This window comes from Physeter macrocephalus, chromosome 8 (genome assembly GCF_002837175.3).
Source record: "Physeter macrocephalus isolate SW-GA chromosome 8, ASM283717v5, whole genome shotgun sequence".
Classification (NCBI taxonomy): domain Eukaryota; kingdom Metazoa; phylum Chordata; class Mammalia; order Artiodactyla; family Physeteridae; genus Physeter; species Physeter macrocephalus.
This window is the reverse complement of record NC_041221.1, coordinates 138225364-138241542: the sequence shown is the minus strand read 5'-3', so window position 1 is coordinate 138241542 and position 16179 is coordinate 138225364. Positions and strand designations below refer to the sequence as shown.

Sequence of the window (16179 nt, the reverse complement as noted above, 5' to 3'; positions counted from 1 at the left end):
ATAATGTAGATAAATAAAACAAATAAATATAGTTTGAAAACAGATTCTTCCCCTGGCAGCCCCTTTGCGGATATACACTTAAAGCAACTGTATTCACCCTCAGCCTATAGATGACTTGAAGAGTCATGGCACTACAGGAAAAAGGCACGCCATCAAAATGAAACAAACGGGCTCAAAGAAATACCCTCCAAAGCTATGGTTCACCATTAAGAACAAGGAAGTCCCAGGTTTTAGGGTAGAGCGAAAAACTTCAAAGGAACAACCTCTTCCGACAGAGAACTACATCAGGGAAGAATATTACAGCATTCCACCTTCAAAATAATCCTGCAAGGTAGGTATGATTAGCCCCACCTTACAGATGTGGTTAAACCACCAGCCCAGACTCACACAGCTAGTAAAGAAGCAGATCTCAAATTCAAACTTAGGGCTGCCTCGATCTTTTACCAGCATCATGCAGCCTTCTATAAAAATGGACTTGAAATAAGAGTGGTGACTCATTGGAGGGTTGGGGTAGATTATTCAGATTTTCCATTAATCTTTCTAGCCGCCACTACTCTTACCAATCTCCCATTTTCCTGGGTTTTTTTTTTTTTTGTCCTACCTATAAAGAAATGCAGATTGTGTGTGTACTCGCTCAAATTTTAGTTTAAATATCAACTAACATGATTCAGCTCCTGTAGTCTCTTACACAGTACTTCACCAAAGTCCCGAAGGAAAGAACAAAATAATCTAACTCAAAAATTGCATTACCATAAAAAACAAAATTGAACAACCACATGCACACAGTACTGGATTAAAGCTGGATAAAATGATGTTATTCTGCCTCTGGGAGCAAAATTACCTGAGACAGCTATTTAGAATTGAACAGAGTTATATAAAACATACCTAATTAAACAACCAGCCAACCAATACAAAGAAAAGCTCGTACACTGTGCAAATACACAGTACACGGTGGGACGCGAGGATAGAGTTGACAGTGGGTATGACACGCCAGGCTGGGACTGGTTCAGAAGAAAGCTGTCTCTCTTTACCTATTCGTGGAAAGCTCACAGAAGGAGGATTTTGGATTTGGTTTGCAAGAAAAATCAGATGACTTTTAAGAAGGAAAGTCTATTAGATTCATAATGCTTCATTACACTTTATATCGCCACGGTCAGTAGAATCTCCAGTATGTAGTTATGGTTAATAAATGAGGAATGGAGGGGAGGAGAGAGGGAATGAAAATTCAGGGCATTCTAGTCATGCCATCCTTCTCTGTAAGAGTAGAAGGGTGAAGTCCTTCTGTGTGTTACATCTTCCGTACAGCATTCTGGTCCTCCAAGTTTGCTGGAACACTCAACATACTAGTATTTATACCTTCAGTTGCACGAATGTATGTGTATGTGTCTGCCCATTCTACAATCAACGGTAAGATCCATGAAGGCAAGGACTATGCTTGTCTTGGTCCCCGTGACACCACTAGCACCCAGTACCCCTGTCATCCTAATAAGTTGTCCTTTGCAGCCCACCTCTGGAGAGTACCAAGAGTGGGAATGGGGCACTCAACACTCTACATAATGTCTTCAAATGTATGGACTTCTGTTGGGGTCAGCTAGTCCTGGAAAACATAAAGCATTCTAATTCTTTCCTTTCCCCAAGTATAAACACCACCCCTCAAGAGACTACATTGATTCAGTGCATCAAAAAGAAGCCTTTTGTTTCTATTCTTTTCCATACGGTTTAGCGGTCCCTCCTGGATGACATTTGGGAGAAAATACACATGTGTCACATACATCTGTGAGACATCTCTTAAAGATAAACAAATGCTGAGACGCTGGGAGATGACTACCACCATGATTCTTTAGCTTAAACAAATATTTCCCCTACATTTGCTCATTCATTTCCATAAGTTACTGCATGGTGGAGTTAATTGTTCAAAGTGACTGAAGACAGACATTGGCAAGTATCACACGCCACTACCCCTAACAGCTGCTTTTAGATGAAGTCTCATTTTTACCCAGGAATTTTACACTAAGCTCCCTCAAAAAGAGTTAACACACTTTAAAGAAAAAATGATAAATCTATTCTTTAGTCCATTAACCAATATAACATATAAACTTTCAAATGTTTGGTTCTATGGTAAGGTAATACAAAGGCACCAAAGAATGCTTCTTTATTAAGGGATAAGAAAGGATGACTTTTTTAAAAGCTAATGAAAGCTTACGCTGCGTAGAGTATCCAGAATAAGGAAGATAAGTTACGTGAAAGGGCTGCTTTGCGAAGTGGGGCTCCTTGTCAATTGGATTGTTTAAGGAGTGTGTGTTGGGCCATCCATCTAAAAGGCTGTCGGGGGCCCCTTTTATGGCTGTTTCAGTGAGAAAGGCCCTCTTATTCAATAATGTATTGGTTTGCTAGGGCTGCTGTAAAAAGACCCACAAACTGAGTGGCATAAACAACAGAAGTGTATTATCTCACAGGTCTAGAGGCTAGAAGTTCGAGCGCGCAAGGTGTCAGCAGATGGGTTCCTTTTGAAGTATGGAAAGGAGAATCTTTTCCATCCCTTTCTCCTAGCTTCTGGTGGTCTGCTAGCAATCTCTGGCATTCTTTGGCTTGAAGACACATCACCCTGATCTCTGCCTTCACGGTCACATGGCATTCTCCCTGTGTACCTGGTCTGGCTCTGTGTCTAAATTACCCCATTTTATAAGGACACTAGTCATACTGGATTAGGGCCCACCCTAATCACCTCATTCTAACTTAACTACCTCTGCAAAGACCCTATCTCCAAATAATTTTCATTGTCAGATAGTGAAGATTAGAATTTCCACGTATGAATTTGGGAGGTACATGACTCAACCCATAACAAATGTCTTCTAGGAAAATAAGAAAATATTCTTCTTTGGAGAATGCTGTAGCAACACCCACAACTACTACAACCCACACATGTTCATTTAAAGCCACATAATATTCTAAATGCTGGAGTCCTAAGAATGAATTGAAAAACAAAACCAGAAGGGAAATTCAAAGAAGCATCACATTGATTTGATGGACATGATACCTCAGTCTAAGCAATTTTTCAGTTTGGAACTGAAGTCACAAGAATTTCTACTAACTTTCACTTTTCAACGTTGCAAACAATAAAATTCTCTTCAAAGAAAGCCAAAGGCATGAAGAGCTAATATGAGCCTGTGCAACATTTGCTCAGAAGAGTCCAGGGGTCTTCAGCATCTTCTTAGGTCTGAACCTCCCCCCAAAACTAGTTCTGTGAAAAAGGAAAAAAAAAAAAAAAAGGCAGACACTAGAGAAAAAGGATAGATGAGATGTAATTACATAGAGTTATATAATTATGTGGAAGTCAATATGGAAGGATGGAGGATACAGAGAAGGGAGTACAGGTCTAGGTTTGTGATGTCAAAATTGTAAGAGAACTTAGATGTAAGAATTAAAAGTAACGTTCTGAAATGTATTCACGGTATTAAAGAGGATCTTTGACACAAGAAGTTCAAGACCTATAAATCTAAATCCCTAAGCTCTGGATTAACCCTTAATCTGATTTCTAGCTCATTCATGGGTCAGAGTCACAACAGTTCTTCCTAGAGGACGGAAATGTCAGGGATTAACCCCTTTCGAGCAGGACTTGAGGATTAACAAATTGACGGCAATGCGTTGGGATACAATGAAAACAATCAACTGATAAATGGCACTATTGCTTTGATTTCTAACTTATGCTAGTCTCCTGAGATAAACAGAAATGAGTGTCATCTTAAGAATAAAAGGTAAAAGAAGAGGTGTACAAAAAATACATAGCATTTATGGAACTATGTGCCCTGTGCTTGGCCTGTGCTCTCTCGGCAGTGCCTCTTTAAACTGTTAGTCACGGAAGGGCTCTCTGAAGGGTACAGGGCAGGAAATATGGGAACAGAAGCAAGTGTGCTGCTTTAGTTCACCCACCATTAGTTTATGCACCAAATGTCAATGATTAGGGTGAGAAAGCCCTCATCAGATTTCACAGTCAGCAAGGTGATTGTCAGCGGTGGCCCTGAAATCCAAGTACAGATAGCACAGGGCTTATCACTCGAAACGTTTCTAAAAACCCTGAGTTTTGACGCAGCAAAGCGCCCTACAATGAGGTCCTAGGACCCTCAGTTCAAATCCCACCTGAAACTTGGGTAAGACTCATCCTCTAAACTGTAGATTCCTCCTCAGTAACATGAGATACTTGGAGCACAAGCCACCCTGGGCTGTAGTGAGGATTACATGAAATACATAAACAGTGTTCAGCTTCCAGAAAGTGCTCCCTCACTGCTGGTCCCCTCACCCCACCTCCATAGTTAACTAAAAAAGTGGGTTTTATTGTGGTTATCGTTGTTGCTTTTTTCCTGGTAATCTGTAACAGAGGCTGGTGATCACCTTTACTACTAGCTATATTCTCCTCCACAAGGCTAAGAATTAAGCTTTTGTTTTATTTTACTGTTGCTTGTTATGTTTCTAATAAGGAAAATGCTTTCATGCGCTCTGAGAAAACTGTACTGCGATATGCCTGCTGTTTAATGTACCAATTATGACTAAGAATAGAGGATAACAGAAGAGCTCATTCAAAAAGTGGATTTCAGGGTCGGTCTCGCAGAAAGTCAGATTATATAGGTCTGGGGCCTATAGCTGTAGTTCTAACAAGCACCCCTGTGGATGCTGAGTGTGCGTGGTTCTCACCATACAGTAAGCGACACTGATGTCATCAGCTTGCAACACCGACCTCCTAAAACATCACTTCCTAAAGGCTACAGCTTCTGCTACAGAGCAACGTGAAACATCATCACTGAGTCTGAAGGATAAAAGTATTCAACTTTAAAACCACACAACACCACATATTCGAACTTAAATAATCCACACTTGAGCATGTATTCGTATTTTGATAGCAAAAAACATTAATAGATACTACATAATGCTTATACATGCTACAGTTAACATACTCTGGGAACATTCTAAAACCTCATGCTGTTAAATATAACCATTCCCTCTTTTACTTTCACATTTCCTAGGCGCTAAACTTTGCATTTTGCCCCTCTGCCTCTCCAGCTCAGCAGGTAGAAGCTGAGAAGTCTGTGGAAGGTTGAAAAGACGGCACGACAGCGAGCAGCATCCCCTCCTTGCTAAAGTACGCTAGAGAAAAAGCAAGATGTAGGAGTCTTCCAGAAAACAGGACTCCGGGCAGAGTTCCCAGGGATGCCTCCCCTGAGTGTGTGGAAATGCCTTTTCCCTCTCACCTCAGTCCCTTCCTGGATGTGGGGGGAAAATGCAGAAAGACACTAAAGAAAATACTGCCAACAGTAACCTAACCTTTGAGACCAAAGACGACAACCTATATAGAAAATGGAGAGAAGGGGTTTCATTGATGTTCTGTGTTATTTCGGGTGACGGCCAGTCAGGTGTGACCACAAGAGGAGACACAGAAGGGGCTCAGGCAAACCAAGTTTCTTACATTCACAGGTGTTAGAAACAGGACACTTGACACACCACACAGGGCCAGGTGGGAAAGCACCAGCATCATCCAGGAGGCAGAAGTGGTCGGAGGGGAGAGCCTAGACCACGACCTTTGTTAAGAGTTTCTGCAGCAAAGGCAAGGCAGGGATAGGTAAACTGTTTAGGAGTGGCTGGTCTGAATAATTTCACAGGTGCTAATAGGCTGTGGGAGTGGTCCCTAGGTGTCTGGTAGAGGAATATTGCCTCCTGGGCTGTTGGAGCCAGTAGAGGTGCTGTGGCTCTGGACCGGAAGTCCACACATCAATGGCGCTCACCACGCTGAGCCCTCGGTTGACTCTAAGGACTGGTCGGCCCCGAAAGGGGCAGGCTCTCCCCAGGCAGAAAGCATCACAATACACAGAACATCAAAACTACAAATAATACAACAGTACTATCTACTCCCCTCCTGCTTATTAAGAGGAGATTTAGCAGCCTCATTCTGCACCACAACTGCAGCCCCTCCACTTCATGCCAAGGGAACCAGAGATGATGACCTAGAAGAAATTGACTTCCCAAACCCACTCAGTATGCTGAATGTGACACATTTGCTCTCAGCTTATAATTGGGACGTGCAAAGCTTTTCTGGGCATAATACATGGGGAAGGTGGTAGGAAGTGTTGGCAAGGGTGGAAATGAGATGGAGGAACCATGGTGAGTTTTAATTGCCTAAAAAGCAATTCTCGGCAACTTCTGGGAAACTTCTGAAGAAGAAAACAATTCAGCTTCAGAAAGAATCATTGACCTCATTTCCAAATCTAACAAGAGCTGCAATGCAGGGCACTGCCCTCACCCAGGTAGTACTGCAAACAGACGATCATCTCTGGGAACTATCAGCTGACCAGCATCAAACAACTGGCTCCATTTCCACACAAACACATCTGCTAATCCATCTTTCATGGATTCCAACAATATGAACTCCAGTAAATTCCATGCTTAGAATAGAGGAGATGCCTACAAGGGCTTAAAGCATCCTGACTCAGGATTTGTTTACAGTCAAGAATCATCTTAGTTTGAGGCACACTTTTTGCAATCCCCCTTTGCTACCCCAATTCAACCTACCCCACCATACAGCCCTTCTCCGCTCCCTTCCCCTCTCACAACCCACACATGGTGAACGATTGGGATACTCTCTTTTCTTTACAAATGATATTGACTTCTCTGCATTTAGAGTCTAGCTTTTGAAATATCAAGGCAGGTAAACATGCAGGACATGCTAATTAACAAATAATAAAGGCTAACTGCTGAGCTTTTATTATTTGCCAGTATGCCAAGTGTTTTATATGCCTTCTCTTCTTGAATCCTGACAATGCTAGGAACCGGGTACTATAACCACCTTCATTTTCCAGAGAATGAAATCAAGGCCTTGCAAGATTAAGTGACTTGCCCAAAGTCACATGGCTACTAAGCAGAAAAGTCAAAATTTAGATCCGGGTTGCCTGACTTGAGAGCCAAAGCTGTAATAACTAGACTGCTAACGAGACACGGTTAGTTTCCACGAACGTCTGATTTAGGCTAAACAGGCATGCTCTCTCCACGGCCACTCTAGCAGCCTCAGGGGCCAAAACACAGGGACACATCATGCCACAAGAAGGCATTTCAAACCTGGCAGCACATGGAGCAGCACACGCCAGGTGGTACTTGCGCTCCAGATCCTCTAGAGCTGCCGTGAAGTGGCCACAGGTAAACGTCCCAGAGAGGGTAGATACTGGCTTGACAAAGTAGAGCTGCCGTGAAGTGGCCACACGTAAACGTCCCAGAGAGGGTAGAAAGTGGCTTGACAAAGTAGAGCTGCCATAAAGTGGCCACAGGTAAACGTCCCAGAGAGGGTAGATACTGGCTTGACAAAGTGGTGTAGCTTTTTAAAAAAAAAAAATAAAGGGGATAAATTAACAGCATTATAGGACAATCATGCTGAGATTTCAGGATCTTTGTGCTAGCACTGCTGATCTTGAATAGACAGATCAAATAAGCTTAACTCATGGCTTTCACTCAAAGAATTAACCTGTTGCCAAGTAAAGTGTCTCAAAGAACTGGAATGCTGTCAAACTAGCTTAACACCATGAAATGGTACAACTTAATGAGACTGTAAATCTTGAGGAACACAACACAGAGCTCCCTCTCCTAAGACTGATGTTGAAAGCGGTTTGCTTTCTTTCCTGGATGCACACACACAGTGGTAGGTGAAATACTGTAACTAAAAAAAAATACCCCTCCCTCTTAAGCCTCCCTCCCACCCTTCCTATCCCACCCTTCTAGGTCATCACAAAGCATTGAGCTGATCTTCCTGTGATTTGGAGCAGCTTCTGCTAGACATCCATTTTACATTTGGTAGTGTATACATGTCAATGCTACTCTCTCATAAAAGCTTTTTCTTTAATTGATAGAACTTCTTCTACTTTTCCCTTTACCTAACTCCTTTTGAATCATTACATAAAAATTTTTAAGTAAAAAAATCTTAAAGAGCTGAAACAGTCATGCTAAACAGTCAGTTTCCTTGAAACATATATTCATCCTCCTGAGACATAACACACATTCCCAAGAAGGAAAGCCCTGACATTAAAATTAAACCAACCAGTCAGGGGCTCAGGGCTGAATCTATAGGATGGGGAGGCTATGATTCTTGCAAATCAGTAACTGGCCTGAGGTCTATATGGAGAAGGGAAAGAAGGGGAAAAAAACAGAAAGTTTTGAATGAATGGAAAAGAAATCCAAATTCAGCAATATTTGTTCCTGAGAAAAAGTGTGACAACTACTCACCTGTCTACTGCTTCCACGTCAAAGCAAAACCGCTTCTCAATAGAGTCTGTTTTCCGCCGTGTGCAGGATTTGAGGGTGACTGATTCATCTTCTCCCTGTTGGGAACACACAGACTATCAAGATGAGGCCAGAACTCGGGCCATGCTCCTCTCCAGGACAAACGTGCCACATAAACAGAAGCGATCATTTCATCTTCTCAAACCTGAGTGTTCAGGACCACAGGAGGTGGAAGGTTGGTCATAAACCTTCTCAGACCACAGCCTCATTCAAATAAAATCTGTAAGCCATGTTTAATACTTAGAGCCCAATGTCTTGAGTACTAACAGATCATGACGGTACAGCATCAACCCATGCTAGGTTAAATTCTTGTTGATATTGGCTTAAATAGGTTTAATTTATAGATTTGATAAGAGTTGAAACACAATTACCTTGAGGTCTCCTTCCAACTCTGGACTTCTATGACCTTGGTTCAATGGTCACTTCTCAGGGAAACATTTCTGGACCGGGTCAAACACCCCCAGACATGTTCACATAGCACCATGTACCCCTCCTTCCCTCACAGCACTGATCACAGGTGAGATTTGCTGTTGCTGTAAGTGATAATTCAAATAATGTCTCTTTCCTCATTAGGCTCTAAGCTCCTTGAGGGCATACTGTACTGTGTCTGTTTTCGCTTACCCTCGTGTCCCCAGAGACCAAACAGGCCCTGGAACAGAGTAGGTGTGCAATAAATATGTTTTAACAGCTTTACTGAAGTATAATTTTTAAATGTATAATATATTGCACATGTTCAAGCGTACAACTTATGAGTCTTGACATCTGTATACATCTGTGAAATCATCACCACAATCAAGGTAGTGAACATTTCCATCAGCCCCAAAAGTTTCCTGGTAAGTCCCTTTGTAATCCATCATCCCTCCACCCAGTCCATTCCCAGGCAAACACTGAATCTGTTCTCTGTCATCACAAATTAGTTTGCATATTCTGGAACTTTATACAAACGGAATGCTCTTTTAAGTCTGACTTTTTTCACTCAGCATAATTCGTTTGCGATTCACTCATGTTGTACAAATCAAGTTCATTTCTTTTTGCAAATGATATGACCAATAAGGGGTTAATATCCAAAATATAAAAACAGCTCATGCAACTCAACAACAAAAAAGCAAACACCCCAATTAAAAAATGGGCAGAAGACCTGAATAGACATTTTTCCAAAGAGGAACAGGCACATGAAAAGACGCTCAATATCACTCAACATCAGAGAAACACAAATTAAAACCACAATGAGGTATCACCCCACTCCTGTCAGAATGGCTATCATCAAAAAGACCACAAATAACAAATGTTAGTGAGGATGTAGAGAAAAGGGAACCCTTGTACACTGTTGGTGGGAATGTAAATTGATACAGCCACTGCATAAAACTGTATGGAGGTTCCTCAAAAAACTAAAAATAGAACTATCATATGATCCAGCAATTACACCCCTAAGTATATATCCAAAGAAAATGAAACATTAATTCAAAAAGATACATGAACCCCAATGTTCATAGCATTATTTACAATTGCCAGGATATGAAAGCAAGCTAAGTGTCCATCAACAGATGAATGGATAAAGAAGTAGTGGTGTACAATGTTCACTGCAGCTCTGTTTACAAGTGTCAGGACATGGAAGCAACCTAAGTGTCCATCGACAGATGAATGGATAAAGAAGATGTGACACAAATATACAATGGAGTATTACTCAGCCATAAAAAGAAATGAAATTGAGTTATTTGTAGTGAGGTGGATTGACCTAGAGTCTGTCATACAGAGTGAAGCAAGTCAGAAAGAGAAAAACAAATACCGTATGCTAACACATATATATGGAATCTCAAAAAAAAAAAAAGGTTCTCAAGAACCTAGGGGCAGGATAGGAATAAAGACACACATAGAGAATGGACTTGAGGACACGGGGGGGATATATGTATATGTATAGCTGATTCACTTTGTTATACAGCAGAAACTAACACACCATTGTAAAGCAATTATACTCCAATAAAGATGTTAAAAAAAAAAAGCAGTGGTGTATACACATACATACACACACACACACAATGGAATGCTACTCAGCCATTAAAAAAGAAACTTTGCCATTTGCAACAACATGGATGGACTTGGAGGGTACTGTACTTAGTAAAATAAGTCAGACATAGAAAAACAAATACTGTATAATATCACTTATCTGTAGAATCTAAAAAATAAAACAAATGTGAATAGAACAAAAAAGAAATAGACTCACGGACATAGAAAACAAACTAGTGGTTATCAGTGGTTATAGGAAAGGAGGGAGGGGCAAGATAGGGATAGGCATTAAGAGGTACAAACTATTATGTATAAAATAAATAAACTACAAGGATATATTGTACAGCACAGGGAACATAGCCAATATTTTATAATAACTATAAATGGAGTGTAACTTTTAAAAATTGTGAATCACTATGTTTTACACCTGAAACTTAGGTAATATTGTAAATCAACTATACGTCAATAAAAAAAAATAAAAATTAAACATTAAAACAATAAAGGCAATTTTTAAAATCCATGGTACAAAAAAAAGAGCTTATTTCTTTTTATTGCTGGGTAGTATTCCATTGTACAAATGGAATGCAACAGTTTTATCACACAACACTAATTTATTGTCTAAAAACATAGAGGTTTCTGCCCCTGATTTCTTCTCTTCCTGTCACGTAGGAATTTTTTAGGGTTCCTTTTTCTCCTATATCTGCCAATCTTTCTTCCTAAACTAGGAGGGAAATTAGCAAACTTGCCTAGTTTGTTGAATAATAGGAAATGTGACTGCGTATGGTAAAACTTAACCACCCACTAATATCAGAAGAGCACACAAAACACAGAAGACCTAGGAAGAGACAGTTTATATTCACAAGTCTTACATCTATTGTCTTTTACTGAATGGCTAAGATTAATTTCTCAGATTGAGAATTGTTCCTTCTGCAACACGTAAGTGTATGACTGGAAATGCCCAAACATACGGACTTCTGACCATGTTAATGTCTAACTCTATTTCTGATTTAATGGCGTTGGACTACCTCTCACTTTAAAAGCTTAGGGGGAGGTGTCCCTGAGAAATAGGAGAAAACAGGGGAACTATAAAAGATTGTCAAATATAAGCAGAAATACGAAGAAGATAAGACCCTGTTGCCAAGATGACCATTCCATATCAGGAAAAATCTATAAAGATGATCTGTTCAAGTACTCGTGGTTAAAAAAACAGGGGATGGAGATAACAATCACTTAAACAAATAAATGAAGAGTTACAAGGTAACAAACACTACAACAAAAGAGATATGCTGTGCTACAAAAGCCTACATTAAGGGGATGTGACCTTGGCAGGAAGGTCGGCAAAGGCTTTCTTGGGCTGAGACCCGAAGGATCCACAGGAGATAAAACCAGGAGCACAGATCAGGGGTGGAGAACAGCAAGTGGAAAGGCCCTGCCGTGGGGGTCCATGGAGCCCTGGAGGAACTGAAAGGAAGCCAGTGTGTCTGGAATCCCCATGCAAGAGGGAAACTGGACTGAGAAAGGGCTTGAGGGAAGCAGGGACCAGATCATGCAGACTGTGGTCTGTATCCTGTGAGCAGGTGGAACATATGAAGGGTTTCAAGCCAGGAGAGAGCTTTGTACAAGCACACATACAATGACGTCACATGATTCTCCTGCATAAATTGAGAAGACATCACCTCTGGACAGCCAGTCTTCATATTTCCTCACCCTGAGGATGAGGAAACAGAGTGGCGTCATGGAAAACTATTATTTTACACATATACAATATTATTCTCTTTTATTATGATGATGAACCTCAGAATCAGGAGATGTAGGCTCCAGAATCAGGGTTTGAGCACTGGTTCAAAGTAACTCTTTCAACATACATCCGTAGAAATCATTCTCTCTCTCTGACCCACAATTTCCTCTTTTGTAAAGTAGGAAAAATGGATAAAACAAGATGATAAAGAACAATATTTTAGAAAAATATAAAACAAAATCTAAATATAAGTAATTATTACTAGAAAAATTATTTCATATAATATCAAGCTCCTAATACGGCAGCCTCTATTATGTGTCAGGCTCAGTCCCAAGAAGTTTATATACACTAATGCATATAAGCCTCTTAACAACTCAGTGAGGCGTTTCCTATTATCCCACTAAAGTCTAAGAGTCCCAAACACACACCATAATTCATCTCTGCCCTTCACTTTCAAGCATGGTACGAAAGGAGTAGAGAAAATACAAGAGAGTTCTTCACTCCAGGTTTAGGAAAGCACAAGATAAACGGTCCCAAAATAAAGACTGTGTGAGAGAATAACTCAGTGAATCTGATTTCTAGAAGAACTAGGAGTTAGAAGAGGACTATGACTTGACCCAAGAAAGGCAGACCTAACTCTAATTCCATTTCATGAATAATAGGGAACTCCTATTAACAGAGATTTTTAATACTCCTTCTAACTCTGTAATTTCCCTATATTTTGATATTTTCACATATCTGCTTTCCTGAGATTATTTATAAGTCAACTTTACCCCTAACAAGACACATTAAAAGAGCCTTGGCTTTTTTTGCCTTGATACAGGGAAGGACAGAGATGCTGATCAACTCCTGCATTGTGGTCTAAGAGAAAGAAAGCTAGGAAGAAAAACTGGAAGTGGCAGAGAGCAAGGGGACAGCACGGGGGAGTAGCTAACAGTAATGACAACAGCGTCACATCATTGACCCGGGCAGTCCAACCTCAGGGCCAGTGCTCTTAACCTCTACACTGTAATGCCCGCACATATGCAAACCCAACAGGATGCACAAAAATTTGCCACAGAGAAGAGGGCCAGGGTTGGAATACTTACAGAGGACTACTTTATCAACGGATTAGATACAGCCAAAAAATTATTTAAACTAAAGATAGAAGAAATTATCCAGAACTGAGTCCAGAGATTCAAAGAAATGAAACATATAAATATTTTTGTTAAAAAATATTTAAATATCTCCAGAAGGAGATACTGAATAATAGAAGGAATGGGGAGGGGGGCAAAATTCAAAATGATAATCGGTGAGAATTTTCCAAAGTTACTGAAAGACACCAATCCTCAAATCCAGAAAGGCCAAAATGCCTAAGCACAACTGATTGGGGAAAAAAAGAAAAAAATTCACAGAAAGGACTATCATAATGAAATGTAGAATACCAAAAGAAAAAAAAAGAAGATATTATGAGGAGCCAGAGAGAAAAGACAGATCACCTAAAAAGAAAATGCAGACAGACAGAGTGCTCCCAGAGGAAAGGAGAACCACTGGGACACAGCAAGGAGCTCCCAGCAGTGGGGACCCCGCAGATGCAGCCTGACTATCTCCTCCAAGGACGGCCATAAGAATATCTTCCATCCCACATGCGCTTCAATGCAATGAGACTCTGATACTCCTTTCATCAAGAGGCAGGGCCTATGTCCTCTCACACTGAAACTGGGTGGGCTTTTATGACTGTTTCAACCAACACATGGGGCAAACCTAAGGCAATATGACTTCTAAGCCTCCGTCATTAAAAGATTTTGCAGGGTCTGCTTTTGTTGCTGGAATATTCACTCTTGAATCCTTTAGCTGCCCTGAGGCTGCCATGCTGTGAGGAAACCCAAAATAGCCCACGTAGAGAGGCCAGAGGACAGGCCCTGAGACTATACAGAGCAAGAGGGAAAGAAGGAAGAGAATGGGAGAGGAGGTCAGGAGAAAGGAAGAGAGCTATATCTGACCAGCCCAGAGCTGCTTCAGACCCTTATGATCCAGCTCCAGTCACTATCTGATTGAAACAGCATAAGAAACCCTGAGCCCAAACCATCTATCCAAATGCTCTGCAAAGACCTTACCCACAGAAACTGTAGGAAATACTAGAATGACTGGTGTTGTTTTCAAAGTCGCTACATTTTGGGGTGACCTGTTACACAGCAACAGATAATTGGGACATCTAAACTGCCAACTGGCAGCCCTCTGGGTATTGGGTGAGAGTGACAAGAATCAGTTTCACAGGATGAGGTCATCCAAGAATTTCTAGCATCTAAACACATTATACACACTTAACACTGTATATATGTGAAATACAAAAGGCTTTCTTAATTGCAGCTGCCAATGTAACTTAGTGCTCAAAATAATCATCTTGTTTCATTTACTTTTTCAGGTGCCATGCCTCCTGGAACTACTGTATAAAAATTAAGAAAATCACAGTGAAAATTGGAGGTGTTACTTCAAACATGCATTATACTCATCATATGTTAACCAAGCAAATCAAGCATGAAATTTAAAAATGAACTCACCCCCTTTCCTCCTGACTTTTGGTCAAATGGTATCATGGTGATTTGTTTGGAATCCCGTTGATATGTACAGTAGTGCTTCACCCAGGAAGTTCCAAAATGACCTGCAAGGTAATATTCCCCATAAAACATCTCTACACGTCCACTGCATGCTGGAAAAACACACAACCAGTAACTCACAGTGCTCACCTATCCTTAAACTGTTTCTAGGGGCAATATACTCTCCACACCAGCTAGACGTGAACAGGCAGAAATCTGATTCCACAAGCTGGAAATGCAACCGACCCAGGGCTTTCCCCAAGGACCAAGGAAGACTGTTTGCCACTAAATGCTGCATCCGATGGCTCTTAAAATATAAGGGAAGTAGAGGTTCCCTGGGGAAATTAATTCACTTTCCCACATTATCAATCTCCATCTGAAGTCTCCTTTCTCTCCCCTGACAGGAGTAAGATGATTAAGAAGGAACACAGAAAAGCTCCTCAAAGTGCTTGTCTCCGTCCCCATCTGGTGTGATGGCTTCATGCTTCCCACACAGCTGCTCTGCGACCATGTGCACACACGTACAGGGGTTCTGACCTACTTCCAAACCCCTAATTTTTACTTTAGCAGAACTCAAGAAGACCTGAAAAGCAGACAAGGAAAACCCAGAGACACCAGACATGTGGAACAGAAGTAACTGTAAATGCTCAAATGTAATCTAAGGAGTTTGTCCCTCAAAATTATCCCTCAGGAAAGAGGCAGATGCCCTACAGACAAATTCTGACAGTATCTGATTTTATCAGGTGCCTGGCCAATTACCTTATTTCAAACAACAAAGTACTGTTAGAGAAAGAAGGCATGACTGGCATTATTAGCCTGCAAGGACCTCAATCAATACGAGTTCTGGATGCTTATAGAGATCACATAGCAGACATGATTAAAAAACAATAATGATAACATGAAAACAGATTTAGCAGACACTTAGTAATTATTTTTCAAGGTATGAATGCCCATTGCAAATGTTGGATGTCACTTAGTATACTTAAAAAGCAACAGAGCGTCTACATTGGAGCATCAAGGACAAATGAAAACACCAACCATTCAACTGTGTTTCTGTGGCTTAGAGAATAAATTCCAGTGAGAGCACAACACAAAGATTTCAAAAGTGCTGTATCCTGGACACTTTGAGCATCATAATAAACAAGGACAGTAATGGATTTAGCCTAATGAACAAAATGGGAACTCAAAAGTCCATACTGACAGTAGAAAGATGGATGGATAGACAGATGAAAGAAAGAAAGAAAGAAAGAGAGAGAGAGAAAGAGAGAAAGGAAGGAAGGAAGGGAGGGAGGAAGGAAGGAGGGAAAGGAGAGAAGGAGGGAGGTAGAAACGGGGAGGACGCTTCCTTATAGCACACGGAAAGGCAACTAATAAATGTGGAGGGAGTGGCAGAGCTGCAAAATCACCATTTTGCAACCATGACAGTAAAGATCAGTCCAGGCCAGGATTGCCAATGGATGCTAACTCCATGGGAGGCAAAGTCTGATGAGGGAAGGGCACGGTCTTAAGGTGTCCGCCCCACAGACCGCTTATCAGTTACAAGGGAAA

The 16179-nt window shown here is 40.9% G+C and overlaps 1 protein-coding gene across 8 annotated transcripts in view; it reads right to left on the bottom strand.

Annotated features, from left to right (window-relative positions):
• The window catches only part of ARHGAP26 (Rho GTPase activating protein 26), a 491973-nt gene that overhangs the window by 320624 nt on the left and 155170 nt on the right, over positions 1-16179 (bottom strand). For all 8 annotated transcript variants that reach the window (XM_028493332.2, XM_028493329.2, XM_028493328.2 and 5 more), the window contains 2 exons: positions 14596-14696; positions 8257-8351 (listed from right to left, as the gene is read on the bottom strand). In XM_028493332.2, the coding sequence (XP_028349133.1) occupies positions 8257-8351; positions 14596-14696 (196 nt within the window). The remainder of the gene's footprint in view (positions 1-8256; positions 8352-14595; positions 14697-16179) is intronic.